The 16,495-nt window shown below is 35.2% G+C and overlaps 2 protein-coding genes across 6 annotated transcripts; one reads left to right on the top strand and one right to left on the bottom strand.

Annotated features, from left to right (window-relative positions):
* Positions 1-2,469: 2,469 nt before the first annotated feature.
* On the top strand, positions 2,470-6,600 carry LOC142540154 (uncharacterized). 5 transcript variants are annotated; one of them, XR_012819045.1, is made up of 8 exons: positions 2,470-2,739; positions 3,700-3,858; positions 3,931-4,008; positions 5,191-5,256; positions 5,357-5,452; positions 5,527-6,161; positions 6,239-6,297; positions 6,382-6,600. XR_012819045.1 is itself a non-coding variant. In XM_075646106.1 (7 exons), exons 1-6 carry the CDS (start codon positions 2,572-2,574, stop codon positions 6,157-6,159), a joined length of 1,200 nt encoding a protein of 399 aa, XP_075502221.1. In that variant the 5' UTR covers positions 2,470-2,571; the 3' UTR covers positions 6,160-6,161; positions 6,382-6,600. The 5 variants fall into 5 exon arrangements, 4 of the variants coding, with proteins under 4 accessions (XP_075502221.1, XP_075502220.1, XP_075502222.1 ...); XM_075646106.1 differs by lacking the exon at positions 6,239-6,297; XM_075646105.1 differs by having other exon boundaries at positions 6,239-6,600.
* Positions 6,601-7,936: 1,336 nt separating this feature from the next.
* On the bottom strand, positions 7,937-13,105 carry LOC142540153 (transcription initiation factor TFIID subunit 12). The gene is made up of 9 exons (XM_075646104.1): positions 12,677-13,105; positions 12,064-12,228; positions 10,830-11,345; positions 10,177-10,251; positions 9,338-9,416; positions 9,198-9,262; positions 9,031-9,066; positions 8,671-8,821; positions 7,937-8,297 (listed from the first exon to the last, which is right to left on the bottom strand). Exons 1-8 carry the CDS (start codon positions 13,013-13,015, stop codon positions 8,705-8,707), a joined length of 1,392 nt encoding a protein of 463 aa, XP_075502219.1. The 5' UTR covers positions 13,016-13,105; the 3' UTR covers positions 7,937-8,297; positions 8,671-8,704.
* Between the last annotated feature and the right edge of the window lie 3,390 nt (positions 13,106-16,495).

Below are 16,495 nucleotides of genomic sequence, written 5' to 3'. Positions count from 1 at the left end.
TAAAAAATTTGTTTTGTTTTTTTTATATTTTGACATGTAATCCAGAACTACGTAGAAAATTGTTTTAACATTTCTTTAAACAACAAACATCTTCTAAATTCTCGCAGTTTCAAAAATTTCTTTTTTTTCCTTAGTTTGTTTTTCTAATATATGTGTAAGGTATTTGTTATATTTTTTTAATATTGAAATTATATTGTTTTTGTACTATTTCTTATAATAATTTTCATTTATTTCTGATTTTAATATTGTTCATTGATTTTATCACAAATTTCATATCAATTTTGAAAAGATAATTTCAGTAATTAATTTTTCGTAATTGTATTATTTGTAAGTATGGTGTAACAATAGTAATTGTTATATAAATAATAGTTGCATATGTTAATATAATTATAATGTTGTTGGCTTCTATTATACTAATAATTATAATTTTGTTAAATATTATATATTTAATAATAATCACGATATAATAATAATAATAATAGTAATAATAATTAGACAACTAATAATAAGCAGAAGTTTGTGATTTTTAAATTTTTTTCAATATTATTATTGAAAAATAATTATATTATTTAAATATATAAAATTGTATTTAATATGACAGATGAGTTAATATTAGCGTAATTAATACATATGAAAAATTAAAATATTTAATCACTTTTGTAAAAAAATCTATAAATACGACAACTAATTGAAATTATTTTGTTTTTGTAATATTTCTTTTAACAATTTTAATTTATTTATAGTTTTAATTTTGTTCATTTATTTTATCACAAATTTCATATAAATTTGAAAAGATAATTTCAGTAATTAATTTTTCGTAATTGTATTATTTGTAATTGGTATAACAATAATAATTGTTATATTAATAATAGTTTCATGTATTAATATAATTATAATGTTGTTGGCTTGCATTATACTAATAATTATAGTTTTGTTAAATATTATATATTTAATAATGATCATGATATAACAACAATAAATAATAATAATAATTAGACAACTAATAATAAACAAAAGTTTGTGATTTTTAACTTTTTTTTCAATATTATTATTTAAAAATAATTATATTATTTAAATATACAAAATTGTAAATTTTTTCAAATTAAGTTCCATAATTTATAATACGCACAAAAGATGAATTCAAGATGAACCGTCATATATTCATATTACACTAGATTCAAAAGATTTTTTTTATTTTTCAAAATAAAAAATTATATTTAAATTTTAATTTAAAAATTATTGAATCCGGTACAATCTGTCACGGATTTTTATGAATCCAGTACAGACTGTACCGGACTGTGATAGATTTGTAAACCATTTCAAATTGTTATATTTTTATATATATTTTTTCTTTTTATATTATTTTAAGAAAAAAAGCTGGTTTGTGCATTAAATGTACACTTCCGTGTACCATTTAGTAACCACCAAATGTAGGTTTTCTAATCTACTTTTTCCCCCTCAATAGTGCATTTTCTTATCTTCCAAAATAAATAAATGGAAGTTTCATTTTTTTCCAAAATATAAAAGGCAAAAACTTGTGTAAGACGGTCTCACGAGTCGTATTTTGTGAGACATATCTCTTATTTGGCCCATCCATGAAAAATGTTATTTTTATGGTAAGAGTATTACTTTTTATTGTGAATATCGGTAGGGTTGACCCGTCTCACATATAAAAATTCGTGAAACCGTCTCACAAGAGATCCACTCAATATAAAATTATGATAGTTTTCTAAAACAATATATAAAAAGTAGAGATTAAACTCAAAATTCAATCACCTGAACAAACTATAATCTTATTCCGGCTTTTTCTTCCCCGACAAAAATTGCAGCAAGGTAGGGATAAAAAGGGATAACGGCGGATGGTGGACCTCTTGCCAATCCACTTTCGGCCCCATAGGAAGATATAGGAGCACAATAAGGAGATTGTTCGAAGTTGCGATCCTGATTTAGCTGGACTTATCAGCATCGCTCAACTAGAGTGATCAAAAATCATTCATTTCAACCATTAACACTCCATTTGAAGAGAGTCGCTTAGAATGTTTATGGTTTTTGAGTTTTTCCGAACTTCTTTTTCTGTTCATAAAACTAATGATCAAAATATAAATTTTTTAATCTATATTTAAGTTGTGAAGAAATTTTACATATAAATAATATACAGTCTATGCGAATATCCAAGGTCCTTATTTTCCCACGCTTGTACGGCGTAGTCAAATGTTGGGAAGCAGCTTTTATTATTGGGAACCCTCTCTCTTGGGAATCACACTCACGTCTATCCGCATTTGCACCAATTCTTTTTATTACTAATAACTAAAAATTTGTCTAACCAATCTCACACGTCACGTGATGCACTGACACGTGGCAGATCGAAACGCATGGAATCGAGAGATAGTATCCACCGTGAATTGGCATACCACGTGTCCATCAACCACCGCTCCTTTGTTTTCTATCACTTACTTTTTTTTTTTTTGCCTTGCAAAGGTTCATATCAACTATCTAGGCCTAGTGTCAGTTGTTTAGAATCTGGAGAACCAGAGAGAGAACAAGAGAGGTGAGGAGATTCCCATTTGGGTTATGGAATTTGTGGGAAGGGGAAAGGAGGCGCGTGGGGAGGTGGAGGACGGCCGGATGCTGACGTTCGAGCTGGAAGCCGCGGAAGCTCTGGCAGGGCTGTCCAGCTACTCCGCAGTCCACGGTGAGGGGGAACGGCGGCCCACTCAGCAAATCTTGTCCGAATCTCAGGTTTTTTTTAAGTGTATCGATTTTTGTGCCTAATATTTCGTACTTGGTCGTGGGAAGTACCTCTGGTTTTCAAGAGGGTTATGTTTGTAGATCAGCATTCAGTTCTTTTGGTCGTCGATCATAGTTAGAATTTTCATCTTGCGCAAAGATACTTATTTTTCCGAGTATTGGGTTGGGTTTTACTGTGGATTATACAGATTTATCCAACCCAAGAAAGGATCTTGACAATGGGGTTAGGTTTGGAAATGGTATGGGTTGCACTTTTGAATTGATGAATTGTGAGTAAAATCTCATGTTTGGGGTAAATTTTTTTTGCCGATGCTGAAGGTAAGTGGCATTTCGCTTTGACCTAGATAGAAAGGATAAAAGCGACCGAATATTTTGTTAGAAAGATAAGATTATTTTCTAAAGAGGAAGGGAAAATATTCTCTTGTTTTTAGTTTATTTTCTTCATATTCTTTCTAGTCGTTCCTTTTTTTTTGGTGGGGTTGGAGTTGAAGCGACTGGTTATCATCTTGCAATATTTAATATGATTCCTTTTTCCCTGTAACGAACTGGTGTTATAAAGTAAGAACCTTACTTTCTGAGAAAAGCTGATGTGATAAAAAATCTGCATACGATGCCAGAAATTGAATATGACTGGAGCAATGGAATTCCAACTTGTGCGCAAAATGGAATCTTAAATTCCGTAAATTACCATAAAAAATTTACTCGACAGTAGAGATGGTCCATCTTAGCATGCTTGTTACATTGCTAGAAGGCCTCGGCAATTACATGCCAGAACAAATTTGAGGGAGTTATTTTAACATTCAGAGTGCTGACGAGGCTTTGTATTTTTTGGGCCTATGTGTATTTCTAACATATATTTGTAAGCATGGAAAATTGAGTCCAGCATTCAGCCTACCCTGCGGTTTATGGCAAAAACCTTGTTCTTAGAACACTTTTGTATGCGTGTATCAGGACCAAGGAATAGATGTTCAACTGTTATCCGGTAATACGTCTGCCACAGTTGCTGCTCCCATGAACAATGCAAAAAGTGTTGAGGCTGCAGTCGGTCAAACATGTTGTAAAAGTGGCCGGTCAAAAGTTTGCAGAACACCGAAGCAAAATTTGACAGAGGTACATAAACTTGGATCACTTCTTCATCGATCTGGAGGTGGTGTTCTTGTCAATTAATTATCTGCGATTTAGGCAGAGAAGGAAGCCCAGAGGCTTAGCCGTGTTCTAGCAAATAGAGAGTCCGCTAGACGGACAATTAGACGCAGACAAGTACGTTTCATCTGTGTTTGAAAGACTTTTATTAATGTGCATTGAGATTCGTAAACATGGTAAATATGCTTCATCATATTTTCCTTCACCTCTCTACCTGGCTTCTGGTTCAATACAAAAATGCTTTTACATTTTATATGATAATCATCATAAATTCAATTTGAATGTGGTTGTGATAAGGAAAAGAAGGAAAAGGAGGTTTATACATTGGAAGAAAGAGACAGATGAATGTACTTTTAATTTGAGCCTTCAGATGGAGTTTTGTGAAGGAAAGAGGTGTGGCAAACAGCAACTGAGGCATAAAAGAATCAACTTCAGATTTCTTATCAAATTTCATGTCCCATCATTTGGTGATTGACACGTGTTTTCTGTCTACATAATAACGTAATACTATATATTGTTAATATCAGAAGTCAACTTAAATACGCAAAATAGGGGATTGTAACATTATTTGTTGTAAGAGTTATGCATTGCATAAGTACATACTTGAGACAATGCAGTCTATTTTGAAGGATTTATTTACACTAGCAAGATTTCAATAACGAATTTTACCTTGAAGGGAAATTGGTCTCCCCTCTACATTCTTACTGTTTCATATTATATTGTCAACATGGGAAAGTAATGTTTACCGAATTAATTTGGAGAGTTTTGGATTGTTTTGTTTTGTTCAGCTTGATCGGTTCATATTTGAGATAAAGTCCTACATTGACTAAGTAGGTGAAAAGGGGTGAGCTTTTATACACTTGAGACCATTACTCGATTGTTTTAACTTCTTGGTTTCAAATTGACCTCCAGCTATGCCTGTCAAGCACATATTTTGGTCTAGAATTTTTAGAATTTTGCCATTGATGCCAGGTTCATGGATCCCAGATATTAGAAAGTGAACCATAGAAAACAGGTTGCCTTTCAGGCAATGACATTATTGTTGACACTGCAGATCTTGGGTTCTTAAGAAAACATGAATATTACTAGCATTGCCCGTTCATCAATTTTACCCCTTTGTAACTTCTTGTGGACACATTTGTATCAATAAACTGTTCAGAGGGTTGATATTTTTGAGTTTGCATCCTGTTCTTCAGAAGGCAGTAATTGGCCAATTACAATGTCACTCTCTTTGCTATGGTTTGACTGTTAAAGTTTTTTTCCCCTATTAAACATTCTATAATTTTAATTTACTTCCAGACCATGTATCTGGAGTTAACGGGGAAAGCTGCTAATATGTTGGAGGAGAATATGTATTTGAAGAAGGTGCATGTCGTTTCTTTTCTTAATCTTAGTTCAGTCCTCGTGGAACATAGTTGACTAAATTTTCATCATTGTTCACATTGAATAGTATACTTGAATGCAGTTTGTCGCCATTAATAATTCTTGTGAGCAGGAAAAAGAGCTGGTAATGAAGAAATATAATTATTTGAAAGACAAAAACGAATTTCTGAAAGCAGAGGTAAATCATGGGAAGATGAATGCATCGATTCTTGAAATTTGTTATCATAAATCACCATGTTTCTGCTTTTGCAGATGGCTAAAAGAAAGCCGACCGAAGCAGGAGAAAGGCGAGAAGATCAATCAAATTCATCCCATGCAGAGATATCTACTGCAGCTACTGTCAACAACCCTCCATTTTTCTTGTATAACCACCCATCTTTCGTTCCCTTCATCTGGCCCCCTATTGTCCCATCTTCTGATATTTTCAGTTCTCAATACATTCCTAATCCTGATGGCATGATGCCTACTTGGGAGAAACCCTGTTCAGATCAAGGACAAAATGTCCCAGGAGGGAGTAGCACTGAACCAGGAACACCCTTAGTCTTGTTACCTGTACCTTTGTTGCTTCCTTTTCTTACTCAAGTTGGTACCCCCAGATCTCATCCCGGGGTTAAACCAAAAGACGAAGCTTCACGCGTTCACCAGTGTCGCACTTGTTCATCTTCTGTCGCTCATATCCAAGAAGATAACCACCAGTTGTCATCAAACCGAAACGTGAGGGCGGATTCTTTTAGGCATGTTTTCTTGGAGAAGAATCGAGGGCGACCATTGATGTCCGCTTCAAGAAAATTAAAGAATGCCATTGCAGCAAGTGAGGCCAGGATAAAGAGGAAGGAATTGATGACATTAAAGAATCGACATGGCGATAATTCACGCACACAATAATGGTAAGCGAGGTATAGAGAAGATAGAACCTCTATAATTTTTTATTTTTTTTAATTTTTCCCACGGAAGTTGGTTTCAGGTAAATGTTGAAGATGATCGAGATTAAGGGATATGACAAATAAGACAGCGCCATAATAGGTTTAGAGAGTTATGGTTCTAATTTTGAAGAGTCCTTTGGAATTCTGAGGCTAATGCATTTTGTAAATTCATTGGATTCTTTAGGTGCTCTCCCACCATTATCGGTCATACCGTGTGGATTTGTGCTGTTAACTCAAGATAGAGTCTAGGAAGCTTGCTGTGTCTGCAGTGTGTTTTTGTTTTAAAACTTGTAATGTTGTGTATATTTTAAGTAGTAGAGTGGTAATTCAACATTTTCTGTAAGTCAGTAAATTCGTACGTTACCTGTACATGGCCTGAATAATATCAAGGATGCTTGCTTAATTTCGTAGAGGATCATTGGTGATTCATTCGCCTTAAATAAAAACGCACCAAACGGATCACCCCCAGTTCCACGTAAAGTATGCCAAAACGCAACACTGAATCTCATCCAGTCATGCAGAGAATCCATATTTTATGAGTTTTCTTCCTCTCCATCTCACCCAAAACCACTATTCCTCCCACGATTGCTCAAGAACGAAGGGTATTTTTTTTTTTTTTTTGAAAAAAAAGGTATTGGCCACACCAAACGGACGGGCGTACCAAAGGTACCAAGCCCGATTTTTTTATAAAATAGAAAAATATAACAAGATATTAATTGTTTTTAAGCTTGTATATATTCAAGTCCTTGATATTGTTGCATCTTTTTTACGTTGCAATTTGAAGAAATTGTCCTACTTTAATCAGAAGTGCATAAATCTCACTGAATTTAGTTTAAAGTACTTATAAATTATGAAGAAGTTGAGAAAAATAAAAAATAAAAGTGTTTGAAAACAAAAGTGAAAAACTGAAAATCAGAAGAAATGTGTATAGTTTAATAAACAAGTTATTATAATACTAAGTTTTTACCAGCATTTTATAAACTTTTAGATATAAATTAAATTAAGAAAAGCTAACGCAAAATGCGTATACTTAAGAAACACATCAAACTGAATTTTTTTAACATATAAGGAAGAATTGTTTTTTTTCTCCTGTGATTGCAAACACTAATTTTAGACTCATTGATCAACTTATTTGATTTTATGCTATATAAATCAATATTCCTCATTAAGCAATGTGGTCAACAGAGCGTATCCAACTTGATCGCTTTATTGATGATTCAAATAAGAGTCGGTCTAACCGATTTCTTAAATGGTAATGCGACAAAATCTTTGAAATTTGACCAGCTTCCATTGAGTTATATGGTCCTAATTCTTGAATTATTCCACCAATCAATTGCTTGTTCAAATATTAAATTATTATATTACAAATCAACACATCCACAATTTAAGATATTTTTTAAAAAAAATTTGCCAATTTTTTTTTTTGAATTCTCAATCGTGAAATCATTTTAAATTTCTAAGCCTCTCTTTCTGGATGATGTTAATTTGTTCACACTATCTGGATCTTAATATTTTATTAATTTAATATATATTTTCAAATAACTCACGAATATTTCAAACCAAACTCGAACAAACAATACTAAAATTTTTGAGTTTGGATCGACCTCGAACTCAAATATATCTATTTGGAGCATTAAAAGTTTTCATATTCCATTCGTTACATTCCTATAATCTATACACCACTATACGTATGCCAAAATACACATTGCATTATACAAAATATTAAATTAAGATATTTAAAATGCAAATAATTTAAACAAGTTCTTAATTTTCAAACTAATGTCATATCGATCCCTTACATTTCACCAAATATCAACTTGGGATTGCCCATGAAATAGTAATGCCAAACGTTCCAATAGTCTATCAGTGATGGAAAAAGAATAATAGAGAAGGGAGGGGGAAACTAATATTTTTTTTAAAAAAATTAGTGATACTAAATCCAATTTACACATTTCATGATTTGAGTATCACTTTAAACTTAAGAGTTAGAAGAGACAATCCCGCCTATCCCCAGGTCAGCCACTGCTGTTTGCTATACGCAATGCTTGAGAACAAGAAGTCGCTCAAAAGATCTGCCCTCGTTTACTTCCGAGAATCGACCTGCATCAAAGAAGAAAGAATCGATAAGCTGCACAATAATGGTGAACGATAAAATGCTAAGCACTCTGCTCTAGAATTGATCCCAGTGACAACACGATCCACTCTTACTTATAGTGCCAGCAACTTGTCCATAGGCAGGTTCGTGACCAACTTACACAAAAAATGATGTAATGATATTGAAAAGGCAACGGGTAGAATAAATGAATTTCAATTTTCAACACTTCAGGCATCCAATATTTTGTACAAGCAAAGAATCTAGTAAACCAAACTTTGGAAGTAATACTTAAAAGATGATGCGTGCTTTTTCGTGATTTCAACAATCATTCTAGAGATATACTTCCAAATGCAATAAAAGTATCAATTTATCAAATACCAGAAATATAAATTTTCCAGCTTCATGTGATGTCTCATGCAGCTTCTCGTATTTTGGGTTTAGGAGGAGAACCAATGATATTGGAAGGTGCCCTTGCCATGTGACTTTTTCCACCAGTTTGTGCAGCTGGGGCCACGGTTGACTTTTTTATCTGCCAAGATAAGGAAGAATCAAAGAAATTCAATTCAGATAAAGGCATATAAATAGAGTTGAACTAATAATCCTCAGAATTTACAGATGACGAGAAAATTCACAAGTATCCAATTATCTTCAACCAATCAAAACAACAAGCTAGCACTCCATGCATAGTGAAAACGATGACTTCAGAGAAAGAAGGGGAAACAAATAAGAACCACTCACTGTTGCGAGCCGCTCCCTGTGAACATCACTGATAAACTGGAAAACCATATGAAATGGATTAGTTGAAATGTTGGACATGCTTATATGTAGGAATAGAAGAGCCTTCAAAAGATTTAAAATTTTATAAGTGGCCCTTCCGGCTAAATAATAAGCAAATAAAATTTTACCGGTTTTTTGTAAATCCTGATCTCATCTCCACCAAATCCAGGAATAGTCATATGCCAGTTCCTTTCTGGGAAAAAAAAATAGGGAACAAGTTTTAACACACATATTTTCATCAAAATTATAGCAACACAGAGAAACTAACCAAGATGTAGGAGTATGTCCTTAGCCTCTAAAGTGGTGGATTTTCGATGTTTGGCCAATGAACAACCAAATGTCGTAATCTGGTACAGCAAAATCGACGGGAAAGTTGATGAGCTTTTCAATGTATGGGAGACTAATGAAGAAAGGCAAACGGCAGTAATCAGATGGTACCAGAGTACAGAAAACGTCTAGAGCATGCAAGCAGAGACTAATTCAGAGAACAGTTTTCAACCAGATTTTGATCAGAATAGGATAGTTTAAGCATTCAAGAAACTGATGCACTACCTTTGAAATGTGACAGTATTTTCATATTTCGAGTTTCAAACTAAACATATGAAAAACTCGATCAAATACACCAGAAAAATAAATTTTTAAAACAAACAGGACTATATATGCATGATGGCGGTAGCAGAGATGCATATGAACTGGATGTAAGGCAAAACACACAAGGATAAAATTAGGAATAAAAGAATTATGAGCTACTCAAGTGTAGCCTCATAAAATATAAGATTAGGGAAAGATGTCTAACATGGTTTGGTCATGTGAAGAAAAGACCAAACACGGCCCCAATCCGATATATCTTAAATTTACAGGTTAATGAAGGAGTAGGAGGAGTAGACTATTGAAAATTTGGATAAAATTGGTTCAGGAGGATATCTTAAATTTTGGTTTAAGAGATGACAGTTGGGAAAATGACCGTTGGGAAAATCGCTTAGTTATGAGAACTAATAAAAATGTAGTCAATCACGCATCTAGCGGGAACGTGCTATGATAATGATGATGAAACAAAATGTCCTTAATGTTTAGGTAAGACTTAAAATTTTGAAATATCTCACTTACCGTTTCGACAAAATCCTCTGCAAGATCCACCAAAATGTCTTCAACTTCGGGATCCAACTTCTCTGATGGATCAATCTGTAAAAATTCATGTGGCATATAAGTCATATTTTAATTAAAACAATACTCGGAATTTAATACATTGTACAAGAACATAATAAACTAATTTTATTACAAAAAACTACCTTAAAAGAATAATGCGAGAGGATGCTACATGAACAAAAAGAAGAGACTAATCCACCACTGGCGGTCGGTGAAAGTCCCAATCTTTCAAGTTTTGTTCATTATATGATTGGTTGAAAACATGTGCTTCGGCTAATCAGCTTTCATAACTTAACGAGGTTTTAAATTTCAAAACAGATTTTGTTGAGCATGCAAGTCCAAAAGGGTAGGTGGTTATCACAAGCTGGAAACCACACAAACATAATTAAAAAGAACAGTACTCTCCCACCAGTGTAAAAGAATAAAAGTGGCAGAAACCATAAAAAAGCAGCAGCAAAAACAAAAATCTGATCAAATTCGCCCAAGAGACAGTAAAATCTTCGTCAAATTTGGTTTCACTTCTTGCTCAGAAAGAGCAAATGGACACCAAACTTCAAGTTAAGTCAAGTCAAAACTCAAACAAAGTCAAACATAGAAAAGAGAGTGGAACACACCTGGTTTACAAGCTCCTGAATGCTCCGCTTGCTTACAACCCTGTTAGGAACTTCTTCAGTCTCCAAAGTGGCTGTTTTAAGGAGCGCTGCAGACTGGAGTGCACCAGAATGTGTCATGCCCAGAGGTGGTCTTTGGCCTCCCAATCCTGGACTCTTGGTGAGCTGAAGTTGATGAGATGAGGGTGGTTGAATCCTTGAAGATGGAAGTTGTTGGCCATGATGCTCTTGTTGCTGACCTGAGGCTGGGGGTTGTGCCACCTGTTGGCCAGAATTAATCGTCTGCTTATGAGAGGTGGTAGGAATGTTATGATGTTGCTGAGTTATGTGAGGTCTTTGCTGAAATGATTGAGGGGTTGGTTGAGGTCGAATGGAGGAGGATGGTAGAGGGGGTTTTCCTGGGGTTCCAGATGACAACCATGGCTGAGTTTGGGTCGGAGCACCTTGAGCACTGGTGGGGGACTGTGATACAGATGATCCCAAAGAAGAAGCTCTCAGCATACTCTGCCCTTGAAAATTCTGAATCGGAAAACAATTTGACGTTACACTAAAAATAACTCAATTCTCAATCAACAAGCATGTCATTTCATAAATATAGAGAAACTTTAGCCATCATGTAATCGCAGCCTAACTCTCAAAGACATCCACTCTTGGATAAATACAATCAATCAACGCAACACAAATTTCACTCACCTATCAATAACTAGCAATATTTTTTAATTTGACAAAAGGCACAAGCAATAGTTAAACTGTTAATAAAGTAAAAGGTAGAGCATACAAAAGTCATCATATTTCTACTGAGAAGTGTTAGGCCTCCAGGACTCGACTCTTTCAAACGAAAACAAGTGCCAGACTATTCATGTGCCATCACGCCTTTGTAGAGAGTGGCAGCTGGAGTAATGACACACTAAATATGTTAGTCTTCTCATGGAACTTAAAAGATACTGTCACGGCTTAGTAAGTCTTCAAGTAAGTAAAAAAACTTCATTGAATGCTAAGAACCTTCAGAACCTACACATAAGACATGTTTAGGGAAAAAAACAGGTAAAAGTTTCCACCAATAATGGACAGAAACAGATTTTCAAAGATCTCCCGATGATAGATACCTCAACAAAACTTGATGATGGATAAGTACTTGTTGACAAAATGGCACCACCCAAAGTTAAAAGAATCAAAATGAAACGATCTCAGCAGTCTACAGCCACATAATATTTTACAATTTTATCGATGAACCAACCTGTGATGCTGAAGATTGGCTACTTGGAATCAGCTGTGGCCTTTGAGGTGACTGAGAAGGTCTAAACTGCTGGGTAGAAACCCCCGCGGACGGTCTTATTGATGTTGTTGTGCCCAGTGCTCCAGTCATTCCTATTCCTTGCATCCCCTGAATTGGCTGCCTTACCTAAACCACAGAGAGTGACATAAAACCAAAAACCCAAGTTTCACAAAAGCAAAAACACAAGCAGAAATAGTAAATTTTTGTAACACACGATCACAACCAATTTAAAAAAAATTCACAACTACTGATTCTAGAACTATACCAATCCAATTAAAAGAACTCATTTTGAATCGACACATAAATAAGGTGTGCTATTCCTCACGCCAAATCCATCAACATTTACTTCTTAATTCCTTTGAATCCAAAGGCAAAAACCTAAAATTTATCCAAATTGTTTTCTGAATAAATTTAATAGCATCTAGAAATGTTAGAACAAAATTCTCACTCACAGACAATCAATTTATTACAAGGTGGTTAAAACTAAATACGTGAATAGAGATATAGGTCCTGAGTTGTGGCTAGACTGCGTATAAGAGCAAAAAAATTCCGGGGGCGGGGAATATACATATACCTGGGATTGTTGAGCGAAAGAAGGGGGTGTGAGCGAGGAAAAAGATGGGGCCGGGGCAGTAATCGAAGAGGTCGACGCAGACGAAGAAGAAAGCGAGGGAGGCGACGGCAGAGAGAAATGGGTATACGGCGATGTGGGTTGCTGCCATGGTCTGGTGTTAAACGTCGGCCTTGTTTGGGTAGCAGTGGATTGTGGGTTAGAGGGATTCGGATTTGGTGAAGAAACAGTGGTGGTGGTGGTAGGTATTGGAAGGGAAGCGGCGACAGGGGAGCGTGGCTGGGGATTTTGCGGGGGAGGCTGCTGCTCGGTGGAATGTGGAGTAGAAGGCGTCGATTCCATCGGAGAATGAAGGGAAATGAAACAACGGGTTGATTTCGTCTGTTGCACAAGAACGTCGACCGAATAATTGATTTCTTCTTAATGTACTGCAAGATTAAGGATAATAATTATAACAAGCTACAAATAATATATTAAATATTAAAAAAAATTATGACAATAACAATAATATTCTCGACAACTCAAAAATTTGTTTTCGACCCTAATAAACTTCAAAATACATAAATATTACGTTACAGTAGAAGTTAGAACAAATAAAAAATATAGAGGACCATCTTGCTATTTTTTTCTGTTTATTAAGAGTGCAAAAATATATATATGCATATGAATTTGAAAATAATACATGTAAATTTAACCGATCCAAACATATTATTATTTTTCCTTTCGGCCATTAAAAATTGTAGCATCATATTATTATTAGACAAAAACTTGTGTGACACGGTCTCACGGATCGTATTTTGTGAGACATATATCTTATTTGGGTCATCCATAAAAAAATATTACTTTTTATGCTAAGAGTATTACTTTTTATTGTGAATATAGATAGGGTTGATTTATCTTACAGATAAAGATTCGTGAGATCGTCTCACAAAAGAGCTACTCTTATTATTATTATTTAAAGATAAAATAAATCTTTTGTAGATTGGGTCGGGCTTTAATAAAAAAACTTCGCCTGTTTAACCCAAGCTCTATATTTAAGTCCAATCTGATGAGATCGACTCCCAAACATATTCGGGTCAGCCCAATTTTTTTGTTTGGGCTGGTTGAGCTCAGGCGAGTCCGACCCAATCGACCAATTAGATTTTAGGAAAAAATAAGAAAAGAAAATAGTAAAATTCAAGATGATGATTTTAGAAAATAAAGCCGCTCATGGCCTGAGTGATCATCAGCTGGGAAAAAACGGCAGCAATGGATACGTGTAGACATAGGGCAAATCGGTTCGGTCGATCCTATCCCTGCGGGCACTGACTGCAGGGGTCGATCCAACGGCTCGGATTTTTTCGAGCCAATTTTTTTTTTTTTTTTTTACAGGGAGATGGGCCCGAATCACTCATGTGGAGTGATCCGTGCCGTTCATTGCCCGTGCAGACAGTGCCTGCACGGGTAGGTTGAAACAAACTGGGCAAACAGGGCTCCGAATCCGGAACTGTATCGAAGACACATGTCCAACACGTGTCCTTGGACATGCAGCAGCTATTTTGTTTGGTTCCGGGCAAAGTCCTAATTTGGGCAACTCCTCCATTTTTCTGCCATCCGGCAAACTTGCTGCTCCTGCAAGTAAACCCTTTTCGTATTCTCGTCAATTCTCTCTCAATGGGTTTAATATATATACACGCACACATATAAACTGACGTGTGAATAGAAGTGCATGTGATGCTAGAGGTTTCGTCGACTGGGAACTTATATTTTTTTCCGCAGCAGGATTTTCTTTTGATGCGTATAGTTTGGTACTTGGAGCTACATAAATTTCTGCGAAGTGCTGACTATTTAGCTTTAATCTGGTAAAGGAAAGGTAAATTTTCCAGTTCTTGGTTCCATGGCTGTATGGTTCTCTTCAGTTTTTAGACTACCGGAGTCAACGGTTGATATAAATGTTAAAATTAAGTCTACCAAATGGAATCCAAATATCTAATATGAGATTCGGGTAAAATCGGGAAAAAAAAAATTGTAATAGGTCATACCAATGACGATCCGTAATATAGTAGAGATAGTGGGAGACGACAGAGATAGGCAATCTTCAATCGACATGGTATATGTTTTGTGGCCTATTTATGGTTTTTCTTCTGTTTATTTGGTTTTGCACTGATGTGGTGTGTGCCGTTACTTTATATTTTTCCATATTCGTAGCGTTTGAGCATATTAAATACAGTAGATTTGTGTGCGAAATCAGGGAAAGACTCGTACAACATAGAGCAAAATGGTTACTACCGATACTGATACCAAATCCCCGGGAGAAGTCGAGTCCTCGTCACAGTCGAAGCAGCAACACTCCAAGAACCAGCCGTTCCAATCATTAGGCAGACAATCATCGGTATACTTGTTAGATATTTTACTCAAAATCATGTTTTTGCACGTATACATGAACATGATATAATATGCGGAAGTTTAATCGAGAATTACCTCCGGCCATTGAAAATTTGTTGAAGCTTTCTGATTTCCTTTCGATTGAAGCCTTCTAAACACTCCAATACTCCTTTAGATGGTGTATTTTCTGTATGAGATTGTGTGTTTAGGGACTTCAATGCCTTCGGTATTTATAGGCACACTCATACCATCACCGAGTGTTTTGGGAGCTCGAAATTCAAACCAAATTTGTATACGCATCTCGATTTTTCAAAATTTGAGGCTGCCGTGTACAAATTTTTCAACACGTTTATTTAACGGGTCACAATTTTCTTACATTCTCCCACTTGACCCGTATGTCTCATTTATCATAGGAGAAATTAAAATACATGAATCATGGCGATAGGTCATCTAAAAACGATTATTATCTTCCGTGTATCACAATGTATTATATTTCTCAAATAACTTAACGAATAAAATCTATGTTTATTCGAGGTCCAACTTTATTGATATTTTTCATGATAACTGAATATGTACATAACTGAATATGAAAAATATCACAACTTAATGAGTTTCATTAATTTTGTTTTTACAACAAAATTACACAAAAGAACCAAGTCTCATTCTTTCTGTATGATCCTTGAATTTCAATGGTGGCATGCCTTTAGTCAAAGGATCTGCAATCATCAATTCAGTGCTAATGTGCTCGATAACCATGATTTTATCTTTAACACGTTCTCGTATGGCTAAATACTTAATGTCGATGTGCTTGCTTCAACTACCACTTTTGTTATTTTTAGCCATAAAAACAGCAGCTGAATTGTCACAATATATTCTTAATGGCCTAGATATAGAATCCATAATTCTAAGCCCTGAAATGAAATTCTTCAACCATACACCATGTGAGGTTGCCTCAAAGCAAGATACGAATTCAGCTTCCATAGTGGAAGTAGCATTCAATGTCTGCTTTGCACTTCTCCAAGATACAGCTCCACCAGCTAGCATGAAAATATATCCTGAAGTGGATTTTCGTGAATCAATGCAGCCAGCGTAGTCTGAATCAGAGTAGCCAATTACTTCCAAATTCTCAGTTCGTCTGAATATAAGCATATAATCTTTGGTCCCTTGAAGGTACTTCATGACTTTCTTTGCAGCTTTCCAATGGTCTAAACCTAGATTACTCTGATATCTTCCCAACATCCCAACAACAAATGCAATGTCAGGTCTAGTGCAAACCTGAGCATACATCAAGCTTCCGACAGCAGAAGCATAAGGAATGTTTTTCATTTGTTCCCGCTCTAGATCATTCTTTGGGCATTGGCTCAAATTGAATTTATCCCCTTTCAGAACGGGAGCTATACTTGGTGAACAATCTTTCATCCGATATCTCTCTAAAACTTTGTTGATATAGGTTTCTTG

Source organism: Primulina tabacum, chromosome 3 (assembly GCF_025594145.1).
Source record: "Primulina tabacum isolate GXHZ01 chromosome 3, ASM2559414v2, whole genome shotgun sequence".
Taxonomy (NCBI): domain Eukaryota; kingdom Viridiplantae; phylum Streptophyta; class Magnoliopsida; order Lamiales; family Gesneriaceae; genus Primulina; species Primulina tabacum.
Note: the sequence above shows the minus strand (reverse complement) of the source record. Positions and strands in the feature narration are given on the sequence as shown.